A 21,877-nucleotide genomic window follows, 5' to 3' on the forward strand; every position below is an offset into this window, starting at 1 on the left:
AGCATTAATGTTTACAAACCTTCTACAAATAAAACTATGCTTTAAAAACTGAGATTAATGCTGACAATAACGACTCATACTGCAAACAAAACATGTTTCGTATTAGAACAGAAAGAAAATTCAACTTCCACTACAAAGCCGCTACAAAGCGGTTATAACTCATTTTTTGATTTATTGCCTAACAGTATTGCCCTCAGCACTACAGATATACACAAATCAGTTATAAAAGTATTGCTCAATGAAAAGACAAAAGGAGCTATCAATGACCAATATACATTTGGAAGAAATACAGTTCCTTAATATTCCACAAGTTAGCTGAAGAAAAAATTGGCCAAGCAACTTCAGGAAAGGATACACGCTACAAATAATACCACAGAGAAGCACCCACACTATAAAATGCTCAAAAATGGATGGCATGGAAACAGAAAATACCTCATTCTCCTATGATATGTCTTTGTCCAAAGAATACCAGAAATCCTCTTTCTTTTCCCCGCTGTCAGTTAGTATGACCCTAAACGTATGAGAAGCTAGCTCCCAAAAGGAGCACAGAGATTTTAGTGTCTTGATAATTCGTAGTTGGAAGTGTTCTCCTCAGATTAAACAACTACAAAAGCACATCGTTCTGCAACCTAATATATAAAGACATAATACAGTGAAACTAAACAAATTCAAATGGAAAGAAAGCATAAGCACTTCCATCAAAAAAGCAATATATTCCGCACAGGAGAAGGAAAGGGGTTTAACTGCATGTTTGCTCGGTGTTCCCTCTGCACCTTGGTTCCTAATCTCTGACTGTTAGGAGACTGACTGTCTCCTAATGGCAGCAGTGCTTGCAGTGTTAATAGTCTGCATTGCTTGAGAAAATAACTGATGGCCTTTCATAATGATCTATTCTAGTTCAATCTGAATTATTAGACATGAAGCAAGAGTTAAAGAGCAAAATACTATGGCCTGTGCCATGCAGATCAAGCCTGATTATAAAACAGGGCTTGTGGCTAAAATTTCCAAAACAAATCTTGGTCACACTGATGTCAAAGGCAAAACAGTGCTGACAGTGGACCCAGACACTCAGTTTTAAATTCGTAGTTTTTCAGTTCCCTCTCAAAGCAGATCAAGAATATCCTAAAGTTTATCTTCCAAAGTTTATCTTTCCTTCTACAAAAATGCAGGGTACTACTCAGCGTAAACACCTCAAAATAATCATTCTATGATCATTTATTTCAAAATTAAGAGATGAAGGGAGTTAACAGTTGTTTTGGTAACTTAAAAAGATTTGAAAGTATGCTTGAATTATGAAGAACCCATGTACAGGACATTTTTCTGTCCATTTTGCTCTCTAATGACCTACTTACATTATAAATTCAATGCCATGCTCTAAGTTTAAATATATGAAGGAAATTTCAATGTTCTTTCACTGCTTTTGAAGCCAATGAGACCTCTTGGAACAAATCAGGATAAGTGTATACCATGGGACTGTGACATTGTTATAGTACTTACTCTTTCATGAATAGTAATTACTCTAGCAAGTGCGTAAAGCAGACAGACCCAGTTGCATGAGGCTCAATGCAAGTTTTATGAACTGCAGAAAAGCATGATTAGTATGGGGGGAAAAACATGTTTCACACTTTTATTGTAAAGAACATGAGAATCTCACAGAAACTGCCAGAACAGATGTTCATAAATTGGGCCCTTAATCTGCAGCACTTTCCAGGTTTTAAGCTATATCCACTGGTCTGTAGAACATATTCCTCTCTTTTTAATATAATTCTTCTGTTTAGTTTTTTTAATAAATAAGTTTATGACTTTAGTAGTGTTGCCAGCTGTTCAATTTTGATTTACTGTCAGAGTCTGCTTTAATATATAGCGGCTTTTGTGGCTTACCCGTATAGATTACATTTTAAGCTTCAAGATATCACTATAAAGCAGCTGGAAAAAGTACTGGCTGTGCTCAGAAACCAGCATTATTGCCCTAGTGATCAACCACTTAAACATGCAACTACACCAGTAACTGTTCTCTGAAAACCTTTTGGATATACCATTCCCAAAACAAAACTGCAAAACTTACGGTGTAAGAGGAGGTCATCTTAACATATGTATTTTAAAAAGCCAGCCCAATAAAATTGTTAATTATTAATTAGGTGATGTATTAGCTGCCAACACAGATCTCTACAATGACTGTTCTTTATTCTTTCATTATGTTGTTTCTTTTACTTCTACTGTGTAGCTTGAGACAACTTAAGAAAGACTGTTCACATTAAAAAATAAAAAAAACCACCAAACATATAAGTTCAAACATTATTAAATCCATACATTTTCAGTAATTGTTCTTGACAGACATCAGTAGTGTTGTGCAAAGTTACAGTTACTGTAGCATGACAAGAACTGAGTAAAGAACACAGTAACTTCTAGGAAAACCCAGAACCCTTCTACAGTCTAAACTTATATTCCATATTTACTGCTTTATACAGTGCTTTCTAGAAAATTTCTCTACAGCACTGTTTACTGAATATTGCTCTGAAAAAACTATCAATACTCTTCACACAGAACCACTTTTAACCTCGCAGAATTGCAGCATAACCAGACTGGGCAAGTACAGGGTAATGTCATTAAAATTAACTACCACATCAGTATTCTTAGATTTGAACAATGGATCAAAATCAAAAATTCTGGAAACTCTCTACAGTTGGACCAGTCCAGAATCATCAGTCAGAACTACCAGGGGTTTTTTATTACATTGAAAATTACTTTTTCTGCTCAGAAAAGGCTCCTTTTTCCATATAAAACTAACTCCCTAAGAAAATTCCAACAAGAGAACAGAACAGTTTGATTCAGAAAGATCAGTATGGTGCCTAATAAGAGGGGGTTTTTGTTTGTCTTACACTGTTATTTTCTCCCAAATTTGGACTTGCCAGCTGGACAGTATCCATGATGCATTACTTCATAAAGTCCTATCATACCTAAGAGGATGTGATACATCATGGAAGACATAAAGGGAAAAATAAAACAAAAACAAAACCAGCCTTTATATCCACAGCATCAGGAGAATGGGAAGAGAAACACCAGCACTACACTTCCCATGAGACATAGCAGTGGCATCTCCAAACCAAAATACTTCAAGCTTTTCCATAATGTTTTGAAGGGGGTCTGAGAAGTAGACTCCAAAATGTCACCATTTTCTATGTGGGCAGCAGAACATAAGAATACTTTTGAAACAGTTCAACAGCCTGAACAACAACTCCTATACACTGCTTTCTTCATTCTGCATGCCTACATGCAATTTACTTTCCAAACTTCTGAAAGGTGTAAAGAAAATTTTTCACAACTGAGGGCCTCTCTTTCTTTCCATAGTATCAAAGGTGTGCTATCTGTACAAATCTTATTTTTCCAGCCTTAATTTTAAATTATCTACTACAAAAAATGCTTACAATTGCAAATTCCAGCATTTTAAAGTTGTCCTCAACATACGAAATTATTATATCCCAGTATTTTTTAAAAGCAAGCCTTTCTTAAGATATTTTACCACTCTGCATGTTCCATTCAACTATTTAGTCTGTAGCTCGTTCTGAATTCGTGTTGTTTAGCATTGAAAACAAAAGACCAATGATCCTGATGGCAGTTTTCAAATGTTATTATGTAGGAATGCCTAGGAACAAGTTCTCCAGTCAAAGTCAGAAAAAGATAATGTTATCCTCTTTCTGTATATGTTTTTCAAAACTTTAATGAATTCTATCATCACATACTAATATTGTACTAGTATGATATGTCCTATTACCACACATAATTAAGGAAACATATTGGACAATACTTATCACAAAAGAAAGACCACGTGGTGTATATATATATATATAAAAAGTAATCCAAAAAAATATTATAATCTAGAGGCTAGTCATGAAAACACCAGAGTAAACTTGGAGCAGCTCATGTGAAGTCACTAAACGTGCTCTACATTTACACCTATGTAAACCATCAAAATTTTTATCTTAAGGTCAGTGATTCCCCACACTGAACAACAGAATGAAACAAATGTGATATGGGTCATTTTACAGCTGTAAAATTTTTTAAGTGTTAAAACCACTAATCTGGATGAGATAGGATGGTTACTCTGTGTTCAGAGCATCAAAGGACGAATGGATGAAATTAAATTAAACCTTCTCAAAAGGTTCAGCAGAAGTTACATATTTACAATTCCCTTGTCATATTTACAAAATATACTGTTGCACTGGTAAACAAGGGAGATAAAACTTTGAAAGCATTACTTCTGTGAAAAATTTGAGTTAAAAAAGCTAAAATATATAATGAAAATTTCACAGGGAACTCTATTTTTTAAATATAAACTATGTAAATGTACATAAAGCCCTCCTCTTTTAAGACTTTCTTTTAAATAAAAAAACTAGAGTTCTAATTTACATCATCACTGTAATCCACCTCCTTAATCAACATGTTTCAGCAACTCTTAATCGATTTTTAACATTGATTTTTGGCACTACAGAATCTTAGATCTCTCCTTTGAAAACAACAAACTTTGATATTAACTTTGAGGTTATCTTCCATGTCATGAAGGCTGGAAGCCTAGAGTGTAAATAACAACAATAATAACAGCAATGCTGTCTACATTTAAACCACCCATCTTATCTCAGTAAACTGTTAAGATCAAACAAAGTTCAATACTGGGTTAGTAACTACTCCCATGGTAACACCACAGTCTCATATTACACAGACAAATAATGAAATACCTCTTTTCAAATACCTTTTTTTTTTTTTTTTCCTCAAAACCCCCCCAACCTACAAAATAAACCAAAACAGAGAGCAGAAAGAAACTGCAGCTCATTCAGAACCTCATCATGATGTATCATCTCAAATACTAGAACAATGAAGAATTCGTAACCAGAGGTACTAATGTCAGGAAAGCACTGAGATGCTTAAAGATCTATCAAAAAAGCCACACATTTAGCAGAGTATACATGCTCCTATGCTGAAATGGGCATCATAAACTCAGAATGTATCATTATATCAAGTGTATGGAGCTATAACTGGACTGAACTGGAAACAGTACTATTAATTTGTTTCTTCTCTTGCAAATCCCCAATAAACACGATAAAGTCCTGACAATTTTAAACTACACATATAATGCATTCCCCATAATTTTTCTTCTTCTTTCTTAAATTTGCATGCACATAGTTCATACTATGCCACTAAGAGAGGCCAATTTGAACACTCATTTATCTGTCTTCTATCGTATTTTCCTCCTTAAGGATCTGACAGCAAATTATTTTGAAAAACATCAACATAGCAAGAAAATCCTACAGTATTATCTTACTTGTAAGAACTATTATCTCTGTAAGAACTTCAAATTTTCTAAAATAATTTCAGAACAATGTTTCAGAATTTCATTTTCCACACTACAAACTTCTATTAACCATATTAATGGAGGTTATCCATTATGACTATTCCCCAATATTAACATGGGCTACCCTTCACCCTCTAAATCGAGTTGAAATAATTACTGGTTATTTTCAATAAAAACAAATTTTTATGGTTCATTGGAATAAATAAAAAAAGCTTGAGTATTCCCTGCTGATTAGGAAGAAATTTCTCTTCCACACTTTCTGCCTGTACAGAGTAGTAAACATATTCAATTACTATATGCATTTCAGTTTAACTTGCAGTGTACACATAAATATGTACAACTGCTACTATATTTGTCTAATTCTGAAACTGTGAAGCACTACAAAAAGATTATTTTATTAACTTATCTAGCTTTTAAACAGAAAATAATGCTACAATAGCACTTGTCTTTTTCCCACCTTGTCCAAAATCCTAATACTAATGTCCTTTTCAGACCTGAAATTTGGTTATCCTCTCTCATCAACTTCCTTCAATAATAATATATGAGAATATATTTCTACAGTAGCTAGTGGAGACATTCCTACAAATCAATGTGCTGCAGTGATACAGAAATAAAAGCTTATTTCACTGTAATGATGCTTCCAGACTTCCCTCAAGTCAGGTGGTTACTTGCAGTTAATGATCTGTGACATACCACACAAGTAGTCCTAAAAAGACTTATTATCCACTGCATGTGCAACAATATTTGCTTTATGGATGGCTAAATGAATGAAGACATTCAATGTAACTGTAAAAGTAAAATCAAAAGAAAACTTACAAGTAACATGTTTTCTTTGAGTAAAAGAGCTGTGAACATTTTCCATTAATACTTAACCTTTTGCTGGAGCAGTGCAACCACATATAATGCTTGAATCCATAAAGCCCAAGAGCTGCTCAGGGTTAACACAGATTAACTGCCCCCAATCAAATGTTGTAACTTTTAAAAATTTCAGAGCGCTTCACTCCACTAATGAAATCAAATTGCATTTATGTCATATGGCAAAGGTGGCAGCAGGACAACTTGCAAAGAAAATAAATTCAGTCCTGCCTTAAAAACAGGTATTTTTTTCAGTCCAATAAAACAGACATGAAATTGACTGGGTTTAAAAACTACATATTTTATGCTGCACTGATTTCCATGAATATACTAATAGAAAAGAATATATATTAACTTAAAATAAGCTACAATCTAATAGTACAATATCTCCCATGACTCTCAGACTGTGCAGACATTCACACATTTTCTGTTTATAATTTTTTTCATTTACTAGACTCAGCTTTTGTCCACCATATGTCCACCGTAGATTAACTATTCCCTTAGGTACAATTAAGGGCTTTCCATTTGTTGTAAGAAGACCTAAGTATGAAGGACGCAGCCAGAAAAAACATTTCTACCTAAACCAGAAACAGAAGCACATTCAGCCTGGACTATGGTTTATGCAGCATCTTTTTTATTAGACGTATGTCTACACTGCTAAATAAACTACAGACAAAATCCATGGAAACAGTAAGAGATCTCTCAGCATTTCATTTGTGTATTATTATAAAAATAGGATACATATACTGTTCTAACCTTTGTATTTAAACGGTTTACTTCTATTCCCATTTTTCAATGACATTTTTAAAGATTTTTCTGAATTTAAGCATAACTGTTAGTGAATGAGAGTATACTATTTACTTCTGTCACACTGGTGTTTGTGTTCCAACTGTTCTACCAGGTTCTTGAACTTGGACTTAGTTCTTGGTTGGTCTTAGCAGGCAAAAAGAATGTACGCAAATAAAAAACTTAAGTGTAACCTCGAGATTTTAAGTGCAGGAAGAAGAAACTGGGTTATTCATAGTCACTAAAATAAAAAAGCGTAACAATTGTCTGTCAGTTGGACTACTTCATGACTATCCTCAATTTCTTGTTAAAGCACTGTATGATCTGAATGAGAAAACATTAATTTCGGCAAACAGTTCAATCTGTCCTGGTTCAGATGAATGAAAATTCATTGACTTTCATGGAATTACACCTGTTTGTATCAGGTCTCTGTCTAGCTGTACAAATCTCAAACTCAGACATACGGTATAACAGTAATATATCTTCTAGTACGAGATGTTTATATTCTTCAGCTTCATCCCTGTACCAAATCCCATACTGCAGCAGAACACAAATCAAAAAGCAAGCTCACTACTAACTAATCCTATCCATGATGAACAACAGAAACTCATCTTAAGACAGGCCGGGCAGAAAATTATGATAATCATTATTAATTATCTTTTGAGCAGTATGACAAAAAATATTTCCACTTTCTACTCTTTTTTTTTTTTTTTGTTAGTACTCTGGTACAGGCCACTTGGCTTTTAAGAGCCACCATCAAAATCTATCTTATACATGCTCCAGTAATGGCTGCAGCACTGGGTCCAGAAGTCTAAAAATCTGCCTTTAGCCATGTGATTTAGTAGCTGCTGTGTCCAATGTGACTGCTCATCCAAGAAATCAATTTATGAAAGGTTCTGAAAGGGTCCAAGTAAAACATGGGCTGATTTACAATCAGATGCAACAGACATTTATCACAGCAAATTACATGAAGACTGGGGCCAGAATGGAGTATATATGCCCAGATGCTTGTGATCTATCCTGCTAGGTGTTCTCCCTTCTCAGACAATGGAATATGTCTAAATAAATACTACACAACAGAAAAAAATCTTCCGTGTTTTGTTCTGTATAATTTTCTGTGAGCTCAGCTATTTTCTAAAAACCGGTACTTGAGGCTCAGGCTCCATTCATGTATCGCTCTGTGGCAGGTATCACAGCACAGCTTAGCAGACTTGCCCACATGGCAATTTAACAATCAAAATTAAATAAATCACTTTGGCAGTGATGGTAGGCAGCACCATTAATATTAAGCCAAGCATGATCTAGGATCAAAATCTTGCAAGAGAGATGCTTTCTCAGACAAGCAAGATAGTTTTATCACTCAAAAATGTGTCTGCTTCTAGATTGCTCCCATCCCTAAAGTAATACAGACCACATTCAGACACTGCATTGGAAATATATTATTATGGTGAATGAAAGATCATTTTCACCCGTGATTTTCCCTTTTGTTAATTTAAGTTTCTTGTTAAAAATAATTCTTAAAAAAAAGTCACCCGACCATTGAAACAAACAAATCCATAAGACTGCAATTTTCTATTAATCTTACAAGTTTGCTGAGACAAACATTCTATACATATTTTAAAACAGGGTAGCATTCTACATTTATTCAAATGAGTTGGTAAATTGACCCTAGCACAGGACAAGGTTTTCTTTTTAAGGGAGTCTCTACATGTAAGTAGTTTACCCTCCAATCCCAGGAGCATGTGTGAGGCTCAGGTGACTGGACCTGCTGTTAAGCATACAAGAACTTTAGTTTAATTAGGCATAAGACTCAAAAGAACAGTGGTCTTTGCATTTGCTCCTCAACGCTTGTCTTAATTACAGGTGAAGGACCTAACAAGTGCAAGCCCACAGGAAACAAGAACAGAAAACAGCTGGAGGAAGTTGGGAGGGACAAGAGAATGAATGTATAGTTCTGAATTTTAATAAGGCAGAATCTAAACATGAGTATTAATGAAGAAATTTTCTGAGTACAACTGAGGAGACTAAGTATATAAGGCAGTAACAGAGTCCAAGAACAGACTGCGAATGTCCTGTTGCCAGCCAGATTCACATTAGTACATAGTATACACCAAACATTCATTCGTATCTGGGCTGGAAAATGTTTCTTTCTGCACTCAGATAAGATAGGTAAAAACATTTTACGTTTTATGTAAATGCAAGTTAAAGGGTACACTAAAATGTAACCTTTAAACTTCACACTGTAACAGCATACCACTTCCTGTTCAGAGATAGCTCTCCAAGATCAATTAATCATGGCTGAGACGAACAAACGGTCAACATTCTTAATTAGCGTTGATGCATTCTCCTCTGTGCCCTCATCTGTCATGAAGACTGTTTAAAAATCTGAGTTATTAGTCTTTATTGAGGAGTGGATCTGGTTAATATCTCTAAGAATAGAAATCATTCATCCATCCGCTATACACTGGTACCTGATAATTCCTACCCCCTATATAAGCTACAGATAACCACTGCCCTAAGACCATCTCAGTAGCTATAAATCAAAACGAGTGTAGCTCCTATGCAACCTGGGTTAATTTCTGTTTAAATTATATCCACTGAAAATGTTGGTACGACACTTGAGGAGACTGCTTATAGATTAGTGCAGAGGAAAATATATAAAGTAGTCAAGGTAGAAAGGAAAGAAACACATCAGTCATACAAAACACAGTAAAACCTCTCTAATTCACACTAACTACTAGAAGATCCACCGTGATTACTCAATTTTGTCAATACCAAATTTAAGTCAAGATCCTAAATGCACAAAACACAATTCATTCGCTTGATAACTATAGTTTTATTTCTATTACACAATATAAGTCAAAGTATTTGACAGCAACATATCCATAAAAGTTTTAAGTTACCGCATTGAAACTCAAAAGCATTTGTTAGTCTTAACAAAAAGGTTTGCTCCCCTATTTCTGGTACAAATCAAGTGGTATTAGCAACATAGAAATAAGCACACTTCAAATACACTTTGTATTAAATAAGATTCAAATACTACAAAATAAGTCACAAGGAAAGGTGAATTTAAGATTCAATGTCAACTGTAAATTTTAGGATTATTAAGATCTCATGACTTAAAATTAACATGAAAAAGAGAAATTCTGCACTAAATTTTACAGTTCCTTTCATTGTTTACCAAACACACAGACAAAAATCTATGGAAAGGCAGAGAAATAATTGAAAATCAGGCATAAATGTGGGAAGAAGGTCTGGGCAAGATCTTGACTCAAATCAGTTTTTTACTCTATCTGACCCAACATGTAGGTTAGCTTATGAAAAAAAAAAAAAAAAGTGTGGGAAGAATTAAAAATAAAACTAAGCACCTGGAGGAAGACAGTCACCTTAAATAAAGTACTGTTTTCATAAAGGAGGACTGCATCTCTGAACCTCTTGTTCTCCCAATTATTTTTAATAAATTAGTGAGCAGTGAGTCCTTCATTTTAACTTATCCTGAATAAAAAAGAAAACAAAAGAGGAAAAAAAAAAAAAAAGAAAAAAGAGAGCTGGGAAGGTCAAGAATTTAGGAGATCTCAATGAATAGTACTGTATTATTTTCAAATATATTTCTGATGGATGAGGGACTGGAAACTGATTGGAGCTTTGTATGTAGAAATCACCCTTCCAATGTTTCATGAGTAAATATTACTCTCTTAGAATCACAAGAGGACATTTTAACAAATTGCCACACTCTGAAGTTAATTACCATGCTTTAAACAGACAGAGTAGCTAACTGTGTTCATGCTTCTAATCTATTGCAAAGTACAATGAAACAGAATAGTCAAAACTAGCACTGATTCATTTAAATCAGCACTGAAGAATTTCAAATTTGGTGGAATACTGAAAAAATTTGTGCAAGTCTAACACATTTAACAGAACGACTACAAATTGATACAAAAAACACTAACAAATCATGCAGGTTTATAGATAATTTAACAGTTAGTACACAATTATGTACCATATACTACTATATGTGATTTAATTTGCTTTCAGTGACAAAGTTACCCAAGGAAATTATTTTTATCTGATAGAATTAATGTTTCCTTTCAGATTTCTATATTACAGTGTGAAGAAAAACACTGCTGTTTCCTTCCAAGCTTTTTTTAAAAAAACTATAGCTTTATTCCTATTTCTGAAGCACTACAGCAGAGATCACAGGTGTTTTTACCCCAAAATGGAAAAACAGACATTTCTTTCAGACAGTATTAGTAAGTGAAAATGGACAAATGAAAGACTAAGTCAAGCTAAATATACTTAAAAGAGCAGCATTAAATTTAGGCCAAGGTTTCAAAGTGGATTGTTTCAGCTGGGCTTTCAAATTCTTATCTAGGTAACTAAATACTGGCCCAATGCTTTCCATTTGCTATGAATGAAAATAAGTGCATTCTTGGCAATTTTTTAAAACTTCTCTCAGAAAGAACATTAAGTGTTAGAGTAACTTGTCTGTGGTTATAGACGTTTCTAGTCTTTAAGTGAGCATACCTGGATATTTTCCTAAAAGACATGTATAACTCAAAAACAAGTACAATCCTGAGACAGAAACTACAGACTGAAAGTATTTCTCCTGTATGATGCATGAGGTCAAAGAAGTTCATCAATTCATCACATGGCTTTTCTTGGCTTTAAACCTATTACTGCTCTTGCACTGCATACAAGTGTCTTATCACTTACTAAGTAAAGAAGTTGAGCTATTCTGAACATAGTGATTCCATCCAAAGATTAGTACTGTTAGCTTTATCCTTTCATAATATGCAAGAGTCAAGACCATGCTTCTATATACTTACCTTGTTTTCTATTTATGTAACAAGAGGAGCCTGACTACAGTTACCTCTCACAGGATTAAAGTATTGAGGTGGAAGCACTCCTAGATATTCTTCCCCTATCATAGAATTCAGAAAAGCAATACAGTTCTAAAAGCTTAATTTTTATCATGCTGAAACAAAAATAAGGCAAGAAAAAGACCTCTGTGAACAGCATCCCCTGCATGCTCAATATGTGTAACAACAGCAAATATCCTTAGGATCACATGAAAGTAACAGTTTGATTTTTTTCTTTATACATAGCTTCTGAAGGAAAACAAGGTAGCAAGCACATTGTCCCATCAGCTGCTATTTTCATAAAATGAAAGCCCTTTCACTAGTCAGTGTCAGCTTTTATCTGGAAACTCACCTGTAAAACCATGTTCTATTTACAGATGCTCCCAAGGAAATACTTGGATTTTAAAGAATTTCAGGCATGTATATGAGAAAAATCTACATACTTAAGGTATATAACAGAAATAAAACTTCAAATGGAAACCAGTGTCTGATTTTCTACCTCTATGGTGTCATTTCAGCAAAAGAACATCATTTATCCTGTGCTACAGTGTATCCTACGGTAAATACTTCACATGATTTGCAGAACTCCAGCTAGGAAGTTCAATTTTGAGTCAAAATATAAATCAGTGAAAAATATTTTTCATTTGAATTTCAACAGAATCTGTATTATTGACTCTGGTCTGCTAGAGTACACCACTGTCTATGTTACACTTTCAGAATTGCTATTTATATATTATAACTCTAAGAGCTTCTCTATTTTCTTCCCAGAAGATAAGTAGTCTTTCATAATTAATACAAAATGTTACAGCATCACAGTAGCAACACTACAGTTAATGGTTTCAAATGAAAATGTTGTCTCTACATTGTTTTCAAATGCTTTTAAAGAATGCTAACTTGCTGGATGAGGTCTTTTTTTCAGGTTTGTTCATATGGACATTGTGACATGGGCACTAATTACCTGGAAAGTAAAAAAAAAAAATCAAATCTCTTTTTTGTTGTTCAAATAAATACATTTACACTGTTTAAAAAAATCTGTATCTGCTTCCACCACTTTGTTCTAAAATTTCTTTATGTTGCTTTTATCCTCTTCAATAGAACAAGGGTAAGAGAGCCAGGATCAAGACTTCAGATATGCTAATAAGGATGTTTCTGTAAGATTTCTTAGCTGGAAATGTGGGAATTTGGAATCCATCTAATTAGGAAACTAACTAGGTGATCATTATTTAAAATGGCATATTTTGGTGGTCAGAAGAAAACCACTGTATCATACTTAAGTGATCAAAAAGAGAACAGGTTACAAAATCCGAAAACAGGAAATGCATAACTTCATGCAAATCTACTGACAACATGCAAAAAAAAGCCTAATAACCAACTTGTAAATATTATGCCTAGTGTAGACTGTAGTTATTTTCAATAATATATACTAGTAGTTAATTTAGCAGTCTCTTAACATAGAGAACCATGAAATATACCTGTTATTAGATGCAGAAATGCTTCCCAGTTCTCCGTTCTAGATGCTTGCCAAGGCTATATCCCGAAGCCCTATCAAATTCAGACATGGGTGAGAGAGATCTCTCTACTCCTGTGGGCTCTCCAAGTAAAGAAAGCACAGGCAGAGAGGCTGCAGGCTAGGCAAAGCATGACGCAGCAAATCCCTAAACCTAACTGCCCACAACCAGAATCCTGAGGTACACCCAAATATGTCATCTGGACGCAGCAACAACACACATGACAGTATTTAGTTTCATTTTACTCTAGATATATATATCCTGTGCCATTATGTCAATAGAGAGCAACAACCAGAGTATATCAATTAATACTTAAGTACGAATAACTTACTTTTATTTCCAACCAAGGCCACAAGTGGCTGTGTTTCTGATTCTTCATTCACTTTTTTTACCACATTATACCAGTCTTCTAAATTTTCAAAACTCTGGCCATTGGTAATATCATAAACCAAGAGAATACCCTAAATAAAAAGATATATTTAAAATGTTACAGGTTGTAAAAATATTTTAACATGGTAAAATGTGCATCAGTCTAAATTATTATTATTATCATAAAATACAGCATTCACAAATAATGGCATTGTATCTTTTGAGGAATAATTAAAGGAATTACAAGTTTCTGTAATAAACACATTTTATTACAGTATTTCTCCTGCATTACATTTGTTCCAAATTCAGATGCTATCTGAACTACAAGGGAAGAATAAAAAATGGCAATTCAGTAAAGAGCATAATCAGGTAGAATTAGAAATATTCCAAATTGTATATGCTTTATGAAAAAAACAAAAAAAGCACTTCACACTAATAGTAAGATAAAAAAATCACACTGGAGAAAAACTTTTATTTTACATAGTATTATTAGTAGTTTCACTGTTCTCTTTTTGAAAAAAAAGAAAAATAAAAGCAGTTCATTTTCACATTTCTACACATTCCCTGACCGTCATGTCTCTGTCCTCCTTTGGGGAGAAAAGCCAGATCCCTTCCTTCACTGTTATAGAAAACAAGAAAGTACCGGCAAGCTTTAAACTTTCAAAGGAAAAACTAAAGATGTGGTCAAAAGTCAAAAAGAAGGGAGCCCCAACTATTCCAGAGGTTTTGGGCTAGGCTACAAGTAACAGATACTCAAAGCAGACATTACTAAGGGTTCCTCAGAGCTAATATCCAATATTATAAAGCACAGACTATTAACAGCCCAATGTCCACCTTCTTCCCTCCATAATTCTAAGATCAGGTCTCACAAATCACACTTTTCTCAATTATGGAGTCTTCTATCCCTGCTTTCCACTACACCCTAACAAGGTAAGTATCTTGTAAATGAGGAATAAAGTCAGAAGTGGCTTCTGTTGCACTTGTTCCCCATGGAGTTCACATATGGAAAAAAAATCCCTGCAACTGCACACTGTCACACACATGAAATTTTCACAAATATTCTAAAAAAACAATACAATGCATACAAAATTAGCTGTTTCAATGACCCACTGTCAATAGAAAAGATTTTTCAAATTAAGTTTTTTCAGGCATTTGTCTGGGCCCAGCTTTACTCGATAGTTTCATGATCTAAGACACTCCTGATGGAGAGTGCACACTTATTAAATTAATTTCACAGATGACAACCAACTGGTTGAGACTGCAAGATTATTTGAGGAGAGTTCAGATTATATGATGAGAAATAATCTAAAAATAATAGGATGCAATTCAATAAGTACCATGACAAGTTCAAATGAAGCAATACTCAACTGCACAATAGGAAACATCTGGCTTTGTAGGAGGTTCTATACAACAGGATCAAGAAGTTATAGTAGATCACAGTTGAATATGTCAAGCTTATTTTGTAGCAAAAAGGCAAATATCACATTGGCATAAAATGTTCCAGGTGAAATAATGCATCCAGCTTTGGACAATGAGTGTCAAAGAAAGGGTTGACTACAAGAGAGCAGTAACAATACCAGGTTTAGAAGTCATGACTGACATCAGAACATTGAAAAAAATGGACTGTTTCAATAAACACAAGACTGATGGCAGGCATAATGATACTGGTAAAAGTTTAAAGAGAAGACAACAGGAGTTCTCTTTTTATATGCACTTATTCATAGTTTGGAGATGACACTAAATTGAGAGGACCAACCAATATGCCAGACGGCAGGGCTACCATTCAGAGGCATGTAGACATGCTCAAGGAATGAGTGGGCAAACAGGAACCTTTCAATGTTCAACAAGGACATATGCAAAGCCCTGCAGCTGGGGAGGAATAAACAGGACAGGCTGGGAGAATTCACTGGTTGGGGAGCAACTGAAAATGACCTGCAGGTCTTGGTAGATCCCAAGCCACATACGAGCCAGCAATGTCTCCTGGCCAGAAGGATGGCCAAGATGATCCTGGACTGTATTAGCAGAAGCACTGCCACCAGACCAAAGGATCTATTCCATTCTATTCAGCACTTGTTAGATCATATATGAAATAACACATCCTGTCTTAGGCCCCTCAAGATGTCAATAAAGTGGAGCAAGTTCAGCAGAGGGACACCAAGATGACCAGATGCTTGAGCACTAAGGAATGAGGGAAAAATAAGAGAATGAGAATTCTTCAGCATGGAGAGGAGGTGGCCCTAGGAGAACGTAAAAGCAGCTTTCCAATACCCATGAGGAAGCTATGAAGGAGGTGGAGCCAGGCTCTTCACAGCAGTGCATGGCAGGATGAAATATAATAGACATAAGTTGAAACAAGAGAAGTTCAAACTAGATATAAGGAAAAGATTTTTCACCATGAGGAGAAATCAAAAGCTGGCTAAGTTGCCCAAAGAGGTTGCTCAGTCTCCACCCTTAGCGGTTTACAAGAAGGAACTGGATAAAACATTGACCAACCTAGTCCCATCTCACAGTTGACACTACTTCAAGCAGGAGGTTTGACTAGAGATCTTCTGAGATCCCTTCCACCCCTGAACTTTCTTATGATTCTCTGATCAATACAACATGTAGCAATAGGTTCAACTTACAGCAAGAAAATTATAGCAAGGGTACATAATAAAAAAAAAAAAAAAAAAACAACCCAAAAAACATGTAGACCATAAGAATAGTAAAGCTCTGAAATACACCACCTTCAGGGATAGCAGAGTCACCAACACTGGAGGATTTCTGAAAGTTGATAAAAACGAAATAGACATTATACAGGTATAGCTTTAGAGGAGGGCAACAGCTCCTACTGAGATCTCTTTGATTCCTATTTCTCTTTAACAGCACAACAAATCTATCTCTTTTCATCCAATGTCACCAACTCCTTGGCAAAATGAGTTCTTATTCCTCACATTTATATGGCTGCTATTAATTTCTGAGGAACAGTTCTCACCAGTCCCTTCAAGGAAATTAAGAATTATGACACCCATCATTTCCCTTGCTATCTTTCCTACTTTAATAATCAAATCTAATATTAAACATTCACTTCCCTCTTCCAACTTTTGTACAATTTATTCCTTAATATCTTGCATTTCTGTTAACTTCTGACTATTTCTGTAACTACTCAAGTGCCTGTGCATGTATAGATCTGTCTTTCATTAATATAAGCCTTGCACTAGGAAGGACATGGTGACGTTACTAAATACTCAGTAGAAAAGAAGAAACTCAACCTGAAGGACAGATACTGTAAAGGTTAAAAAAAAAAAAAAAAAAAAAAAACAGATATAAGGCTGAAAATTGTAAATGAGAACAAGCACATGGCATGTTTCTTTCACCAGCGGTCAAGTTCTCCCACCAGCTTGCAGAAAAGCAGAGTAGACTAAACCATATTCAGCACTGAGGAGTTTAATCTGAGTTAAATGTAAGACAAAGTTAATAAAATCTGAGTATTTAAGGCTGGTCAACAGTTTCTAACTAACTCTTCACCAAAATGCTACTCTGCTACATGTCCTAGTCAAATGCAGCCTACCTACATCTTTGGAAGAAAGGGTATTCACAGTGCCTTTACCATCAAAGAAATCATTGAACAAAGTTCGTAACTAGAGCTCACCTAACTTCCTTTTGGTTCCCTTCATGATATAAAACACTGCTTCTAAAGCATAATATTTTCTTAACCATTCTTTTTTTTTTAATTTTGTCAATATTTGCTAGACTTAAGAAATAAAAATGTCAAGTATGACATCTTAGAAATGCAAAAAAAAGGCAGCACAGCATCCAGGTCATAAAGAATACTTCTTGCTTAGATTTTCACTGTAATAGCACTCAATAAGTAACTTAGTATGATATAGATAACTAATGAGTGACTAGTCATAACACCACAGCTAAAATTTATTTCATCTTTTTTAATCAACAGAGACCCCACCATTGCTCTCACAAAAACACATCATAATTTCCAAAGATTTACAGTATATGGAGTACAGAACAAGTAGATAGTATAAATGTTGCTGTTTCCTTATTATGCATGAGGAATTAAGATGGAAAATTAACACTGGCCTTTTTACACAAAAGTAGCGCGTTTCCCTGCCATGAAAAAGGTTTGAAACACATGGCAGACAACTTGCCAAGAACAGCACGTTAATTCTCTAGTCTCCAGCAACGTGGCAAATAGTTCCTGCTTGCATAATTGCACTCTACTAAGAGAGACATTTTGCCTAAGCTAGTGCATATGTGAATGCTTTTTGTTTGGGAATTATAGTGTATTTTCAAAAATAGGTCACTGGAAACAGAAAATTGCAGAAATTATTTGCTGGCCTCTGGAGAAGGTAAAGTCTGCAGTACTCTTATTCTATTAAAAAAACTATTTATGAGGTAGCATATGCCAGCTCTTAAAGATACTTTAAACTAGATGTGTGGGTAGGGACAGCAATTACAGGTAAGAGATGGGAGCGGTTCTGAAATATTTACCACGCAAACAGCAGCAGTGTTATTATACAGCAGAACTGCTATTATGAAGTGTTTTAACCAGGCAATATATTCACACTAGACAATCAACATATAAAAGGTGTCAAGTTTATGTCAAGATTTGTCACAATAGAAGAAAGCTATAGAAAACACTAATTAAAACCATATGTTTTCTTCTTCAGGTTTATGCTCAGCTGCCCTCAACCCTATGACTGACTTTAGTATGAAGGAACTAAATTAACCTTCAAATTTTAATTAATATGCATTAAATGTCAGACCAAAATTCTAAATTTTTTTTTCTAGCCACAGAATATTCATTTTAGCAAAGAGCAACTTCATTATATCTTGCGCATCTGCAAAAATGCTGTTTTTAACAAGCGACAACAGTTTACAGTCTACATATACTTAACCTGTCTTCACTGATACTGAGGCTATGGTCACTCAAATACACACGATTGAGCTGCCATAATTGAATGAGCTACTGTCTATCACTTCATCTGTGGTAACTGAGGAACGATTACTCTTAGCCTCCCTTAATTCTGAGATTTAATCAGCTTTAACCAACACTGACAGAAAGCTGTTTATGAGCGCCTTTTATTTATAAAGATCAAAGACCTCTTCTTCCCCTCTACTTGCACAGTTCTTCTGCCCCATCAGTGAAATTCAGCTACCAACACAGCATGTGGCAACTACATTGTTGTAGATGAGCAACAGCAGAGAAAATCAGGGGGTGAAAAAGCATCTGCTTCAAGACACCGAGTGAACTGCAATTTCTCCAACTGCAACCATGCAAGCAAATTAAGGAGGTTCTCATCCTCAAATCTGGCATCCATATTTTAAAACACAACACAAGAAATCAGGAATGCTCAGTCAAAAAATGGCCCCTTAACAGTAACTTAACGAAAAGATCTATCCTACAGAAATGATTCAGCTCTCATTCAAAGAGAAGAAAACCTCCAGTGGCAAGATTTGCAGCAAAGTACAGATGGATGTTCCTCTTATTCCTCCTGGTATCCTGATCAAATTTCAACTGAGATCAAGTGAACTGCAGACTGTAGATAACCCTTTCAGTTGCTGTAGATTCTCAAAACTTCCATCTCCAGCTGGTCATATGATTTTATAAGTAGGTCTACTACACATTTGGATTTCTGAATCTCAATTCTGAATTCAGCCACTTGTGATTTCTGAATCTCACGATGATCAAACAAATGAAGTCTATACAAGGCTACGGGCATCTGCAAATACTGGATAAAGGCATGATGCATACTATAGGCATGCTGCAATCTATTCTACACATGTTCTTCAAATCTGAATTATTTAGATTTGGAGAGTACATGTAGATGAACACCTTTTCTGCAACAGACCCTCATCACCTACTTTGTGTGTATGTGTACAGCTTGTGTATTTTACAAACAAGATGTTAAAAATCCCAGTTGCATCATATACGTTGACCAAGTGCAACACACCATAGGTACACATACTACACATAGGTAGCAACCTTTGCCAGAGTTACTGCAGTATTTTAAAGGCTTTAGTTGTACTGGGGAAGCCAAAACTGAACACAGTACTCCAAACATAGCCTCAAAAACGCCAAAGAGGATGACAATCACTTTCCTTGATTTGCCTACTTCATTTTTACTAATGCAGCCCAGTATTTAATTAGCTTTCACTGTTGCAAGGGTAACATTGCTGACTCCTATTCAAATGTTGTGTTTTTTTCAGTAGGACCCCCACCTTCTTTTCTCCAAAGCCGTTTCACAAAATGACTTAAGGTTGGAAGGGACCTCTAAAGGTCATTTGGTCCATGCCCCTGCTCAAGCAATGTCACCTAAAGCCAGCTGCCCAGGACCATGTCCAGACGGATTCTGACTGTCTCTGAGGATGGAGACTCTACAACCTCTCTGGGCAATCTGTACCAGTGCTCACTCACCCTCACAGTGAAAAAGTGTTTCCTGATGTTGAAAGGAATTCCTGGGTTTCAGTTTGTGTCCATTGCCTCTGGTCCTGCCACTGGCACCACTGGAAAAAGGCTGGGTCCATCCTCTTTGCACCCTCCCTTCAGATATTTATATATAATGAAAATATTCCCCTGTGCCTTCTCTTCTCCAGGTTGAACAGTCCCAGCTCTCTCAGCCTTCCTCATACAGGAGATGCTCCAGGCCATTAATCAGCTTTGTGGCCCTTTACTGAATGATCTCCAGCTGATTCTTTGATAGTTGATTCCCAGCCCGCATAAGGTTATCCTGTCCCAGGTGCAGGAGTTTGCATTTATCTTCAGTGAACTTCACAATGTTTCTGTTGGTCCATTCCTTCAGTTGGTCATGGTCTCTCTCAGTAGTACCCCTATCCCTCCAGCATATTGACTATTCCTCCCCAATTTGGTGTTATTTGCAAACTTACAATGTTTTGTTCCATTGTTCAAAGAATTAATAAAAGACATGACCCCAGTACCAACCCCTAAGTAATACAACTTAAAACCAGGCACCAGTAAGGCACCGAGCTATGGAACATCGCTCTTTAAGTCCAGCTGTCCATTCAGTTTTTCAGTCACCTTGTGGTCCTGCCATCCAGTCTGTATCTCTACATTTTGTCTGTAATAATATTATGGGAGATTATGTCAAAGGCCTTGCTGAAGTCAAGGTAAATGACATTCACTGCTCTCCCCTCCACAGAGCCAATCACCTAACCACAGAAGACAGTCAAGTTGGTTGGGCACACTTTACCCTTGCTAATTCCATGCTAGCTCTCCCCAATTACTCTCTTGCTGCTTTGCTGTCCATTCACAGGAATTTTTATAAGTACTTAAAATTATTTTTCCTTCTAACTACTCCTACTTGTTCTACTTTATCTTTCCTCTTTTTCTTCTACAAAGCTACAGGTGCTCAGAACGAAATAAGCTTCTGCCTAGAAACAAGCTGAAAGCAGTGCCTTTCCAAATTATTCGTGGTGTTTCGTGAATAGATGAAAATCAAGATGGTTTTACATGTCTTTAACAGGTGCTAATAGAAGTGTTACAATTCAGCTTTGATGATAAGAAACCTATTACAGACATTGGCAATACATGCCAACGATGGGAGAGAGAACAGCCATTAGTTCATTAAAAAATTAGTATATTTTAGGATCAGTCATGTTAAGAAGTTCAGTGTATAGTACATCCTCCTAAACCATCACCTAACTCAGGTTCTGTTATAATATTTAGCTACCATTCACAACCATTACTTAGTTAACCTCAAGATAAAATTAATTTTCATTGGATAGGAGTTCTGCAAAAATATTTAGCTACCTGGTTGCCTCCTTTTGTTTGCCCTCTTATAACCCCAGTTGCATGTATGAGTTTAACGGTGTAGGATTGCTCTTAATTTCCTCCTTCTACTTTCTCCCCCCAGGAGGCATCTGTTCTAAAAGCAGACTCTATATCTACCATGTGGATATCCAAATACCCTGTACTATTTACTATGATTGCTTTTCTTTAACTCAAGACACAAAGCATGGAAACATACATCTGTTCTTGAGAGTTATTCAGATCTACAAATGCTCACCCTTGTTTTTCTTTTTAAGCAGCTCTAAAAAATTAACTACATACCAAAATTAGACTTACTTTTTAATATCAAGTAAGTTCACATTAAGCAGAGAATCAACATTTTTGAGATCTACAAAACAACCTGTAAGAT

The 21,877-nt window shown here is 35.5% G+C and overlaps 1 protein-coding gene across 3 annotated transcripts in view; it reads right to left on the minus strand.

Annotated features, from left to right (window-relative positions):
* RAB28 (RAB28, member RAS oncogene family) overlaps positions 1–21,877 on the minus strand; it is a 71,228-nt gene that overhangs the window by 36,121 nt on the left and 13,230 nt on the right. For all 3 annotated transcript variants that reach the window (XM_074904534.1, XM_074904533.1, XM_074904535.1), the window contains exon 4: positions 13,687–13,816. In XM_074904534.1, the coding sequence (XP_074760635.1) occupies positions 13,687–13,816 (130 nt within the window). The remainder of the gene's footprint in view (positions 1–13,686; positions 13,817–21,877) is intronic.

The sequence above is a fragment of the Athene noctua genome, chromosome 4 (assembly GCF_965140245.1).
Source record: "Athene noctua chromosome 4, bAthNoc1.hap1.1, whole genome shotgun sequence".
Lineage (NCBI taxonomy): Eukaryota > Metazoa > Chordata > Aves > Strigiformes > Strigidae > Athene > Athene noctua.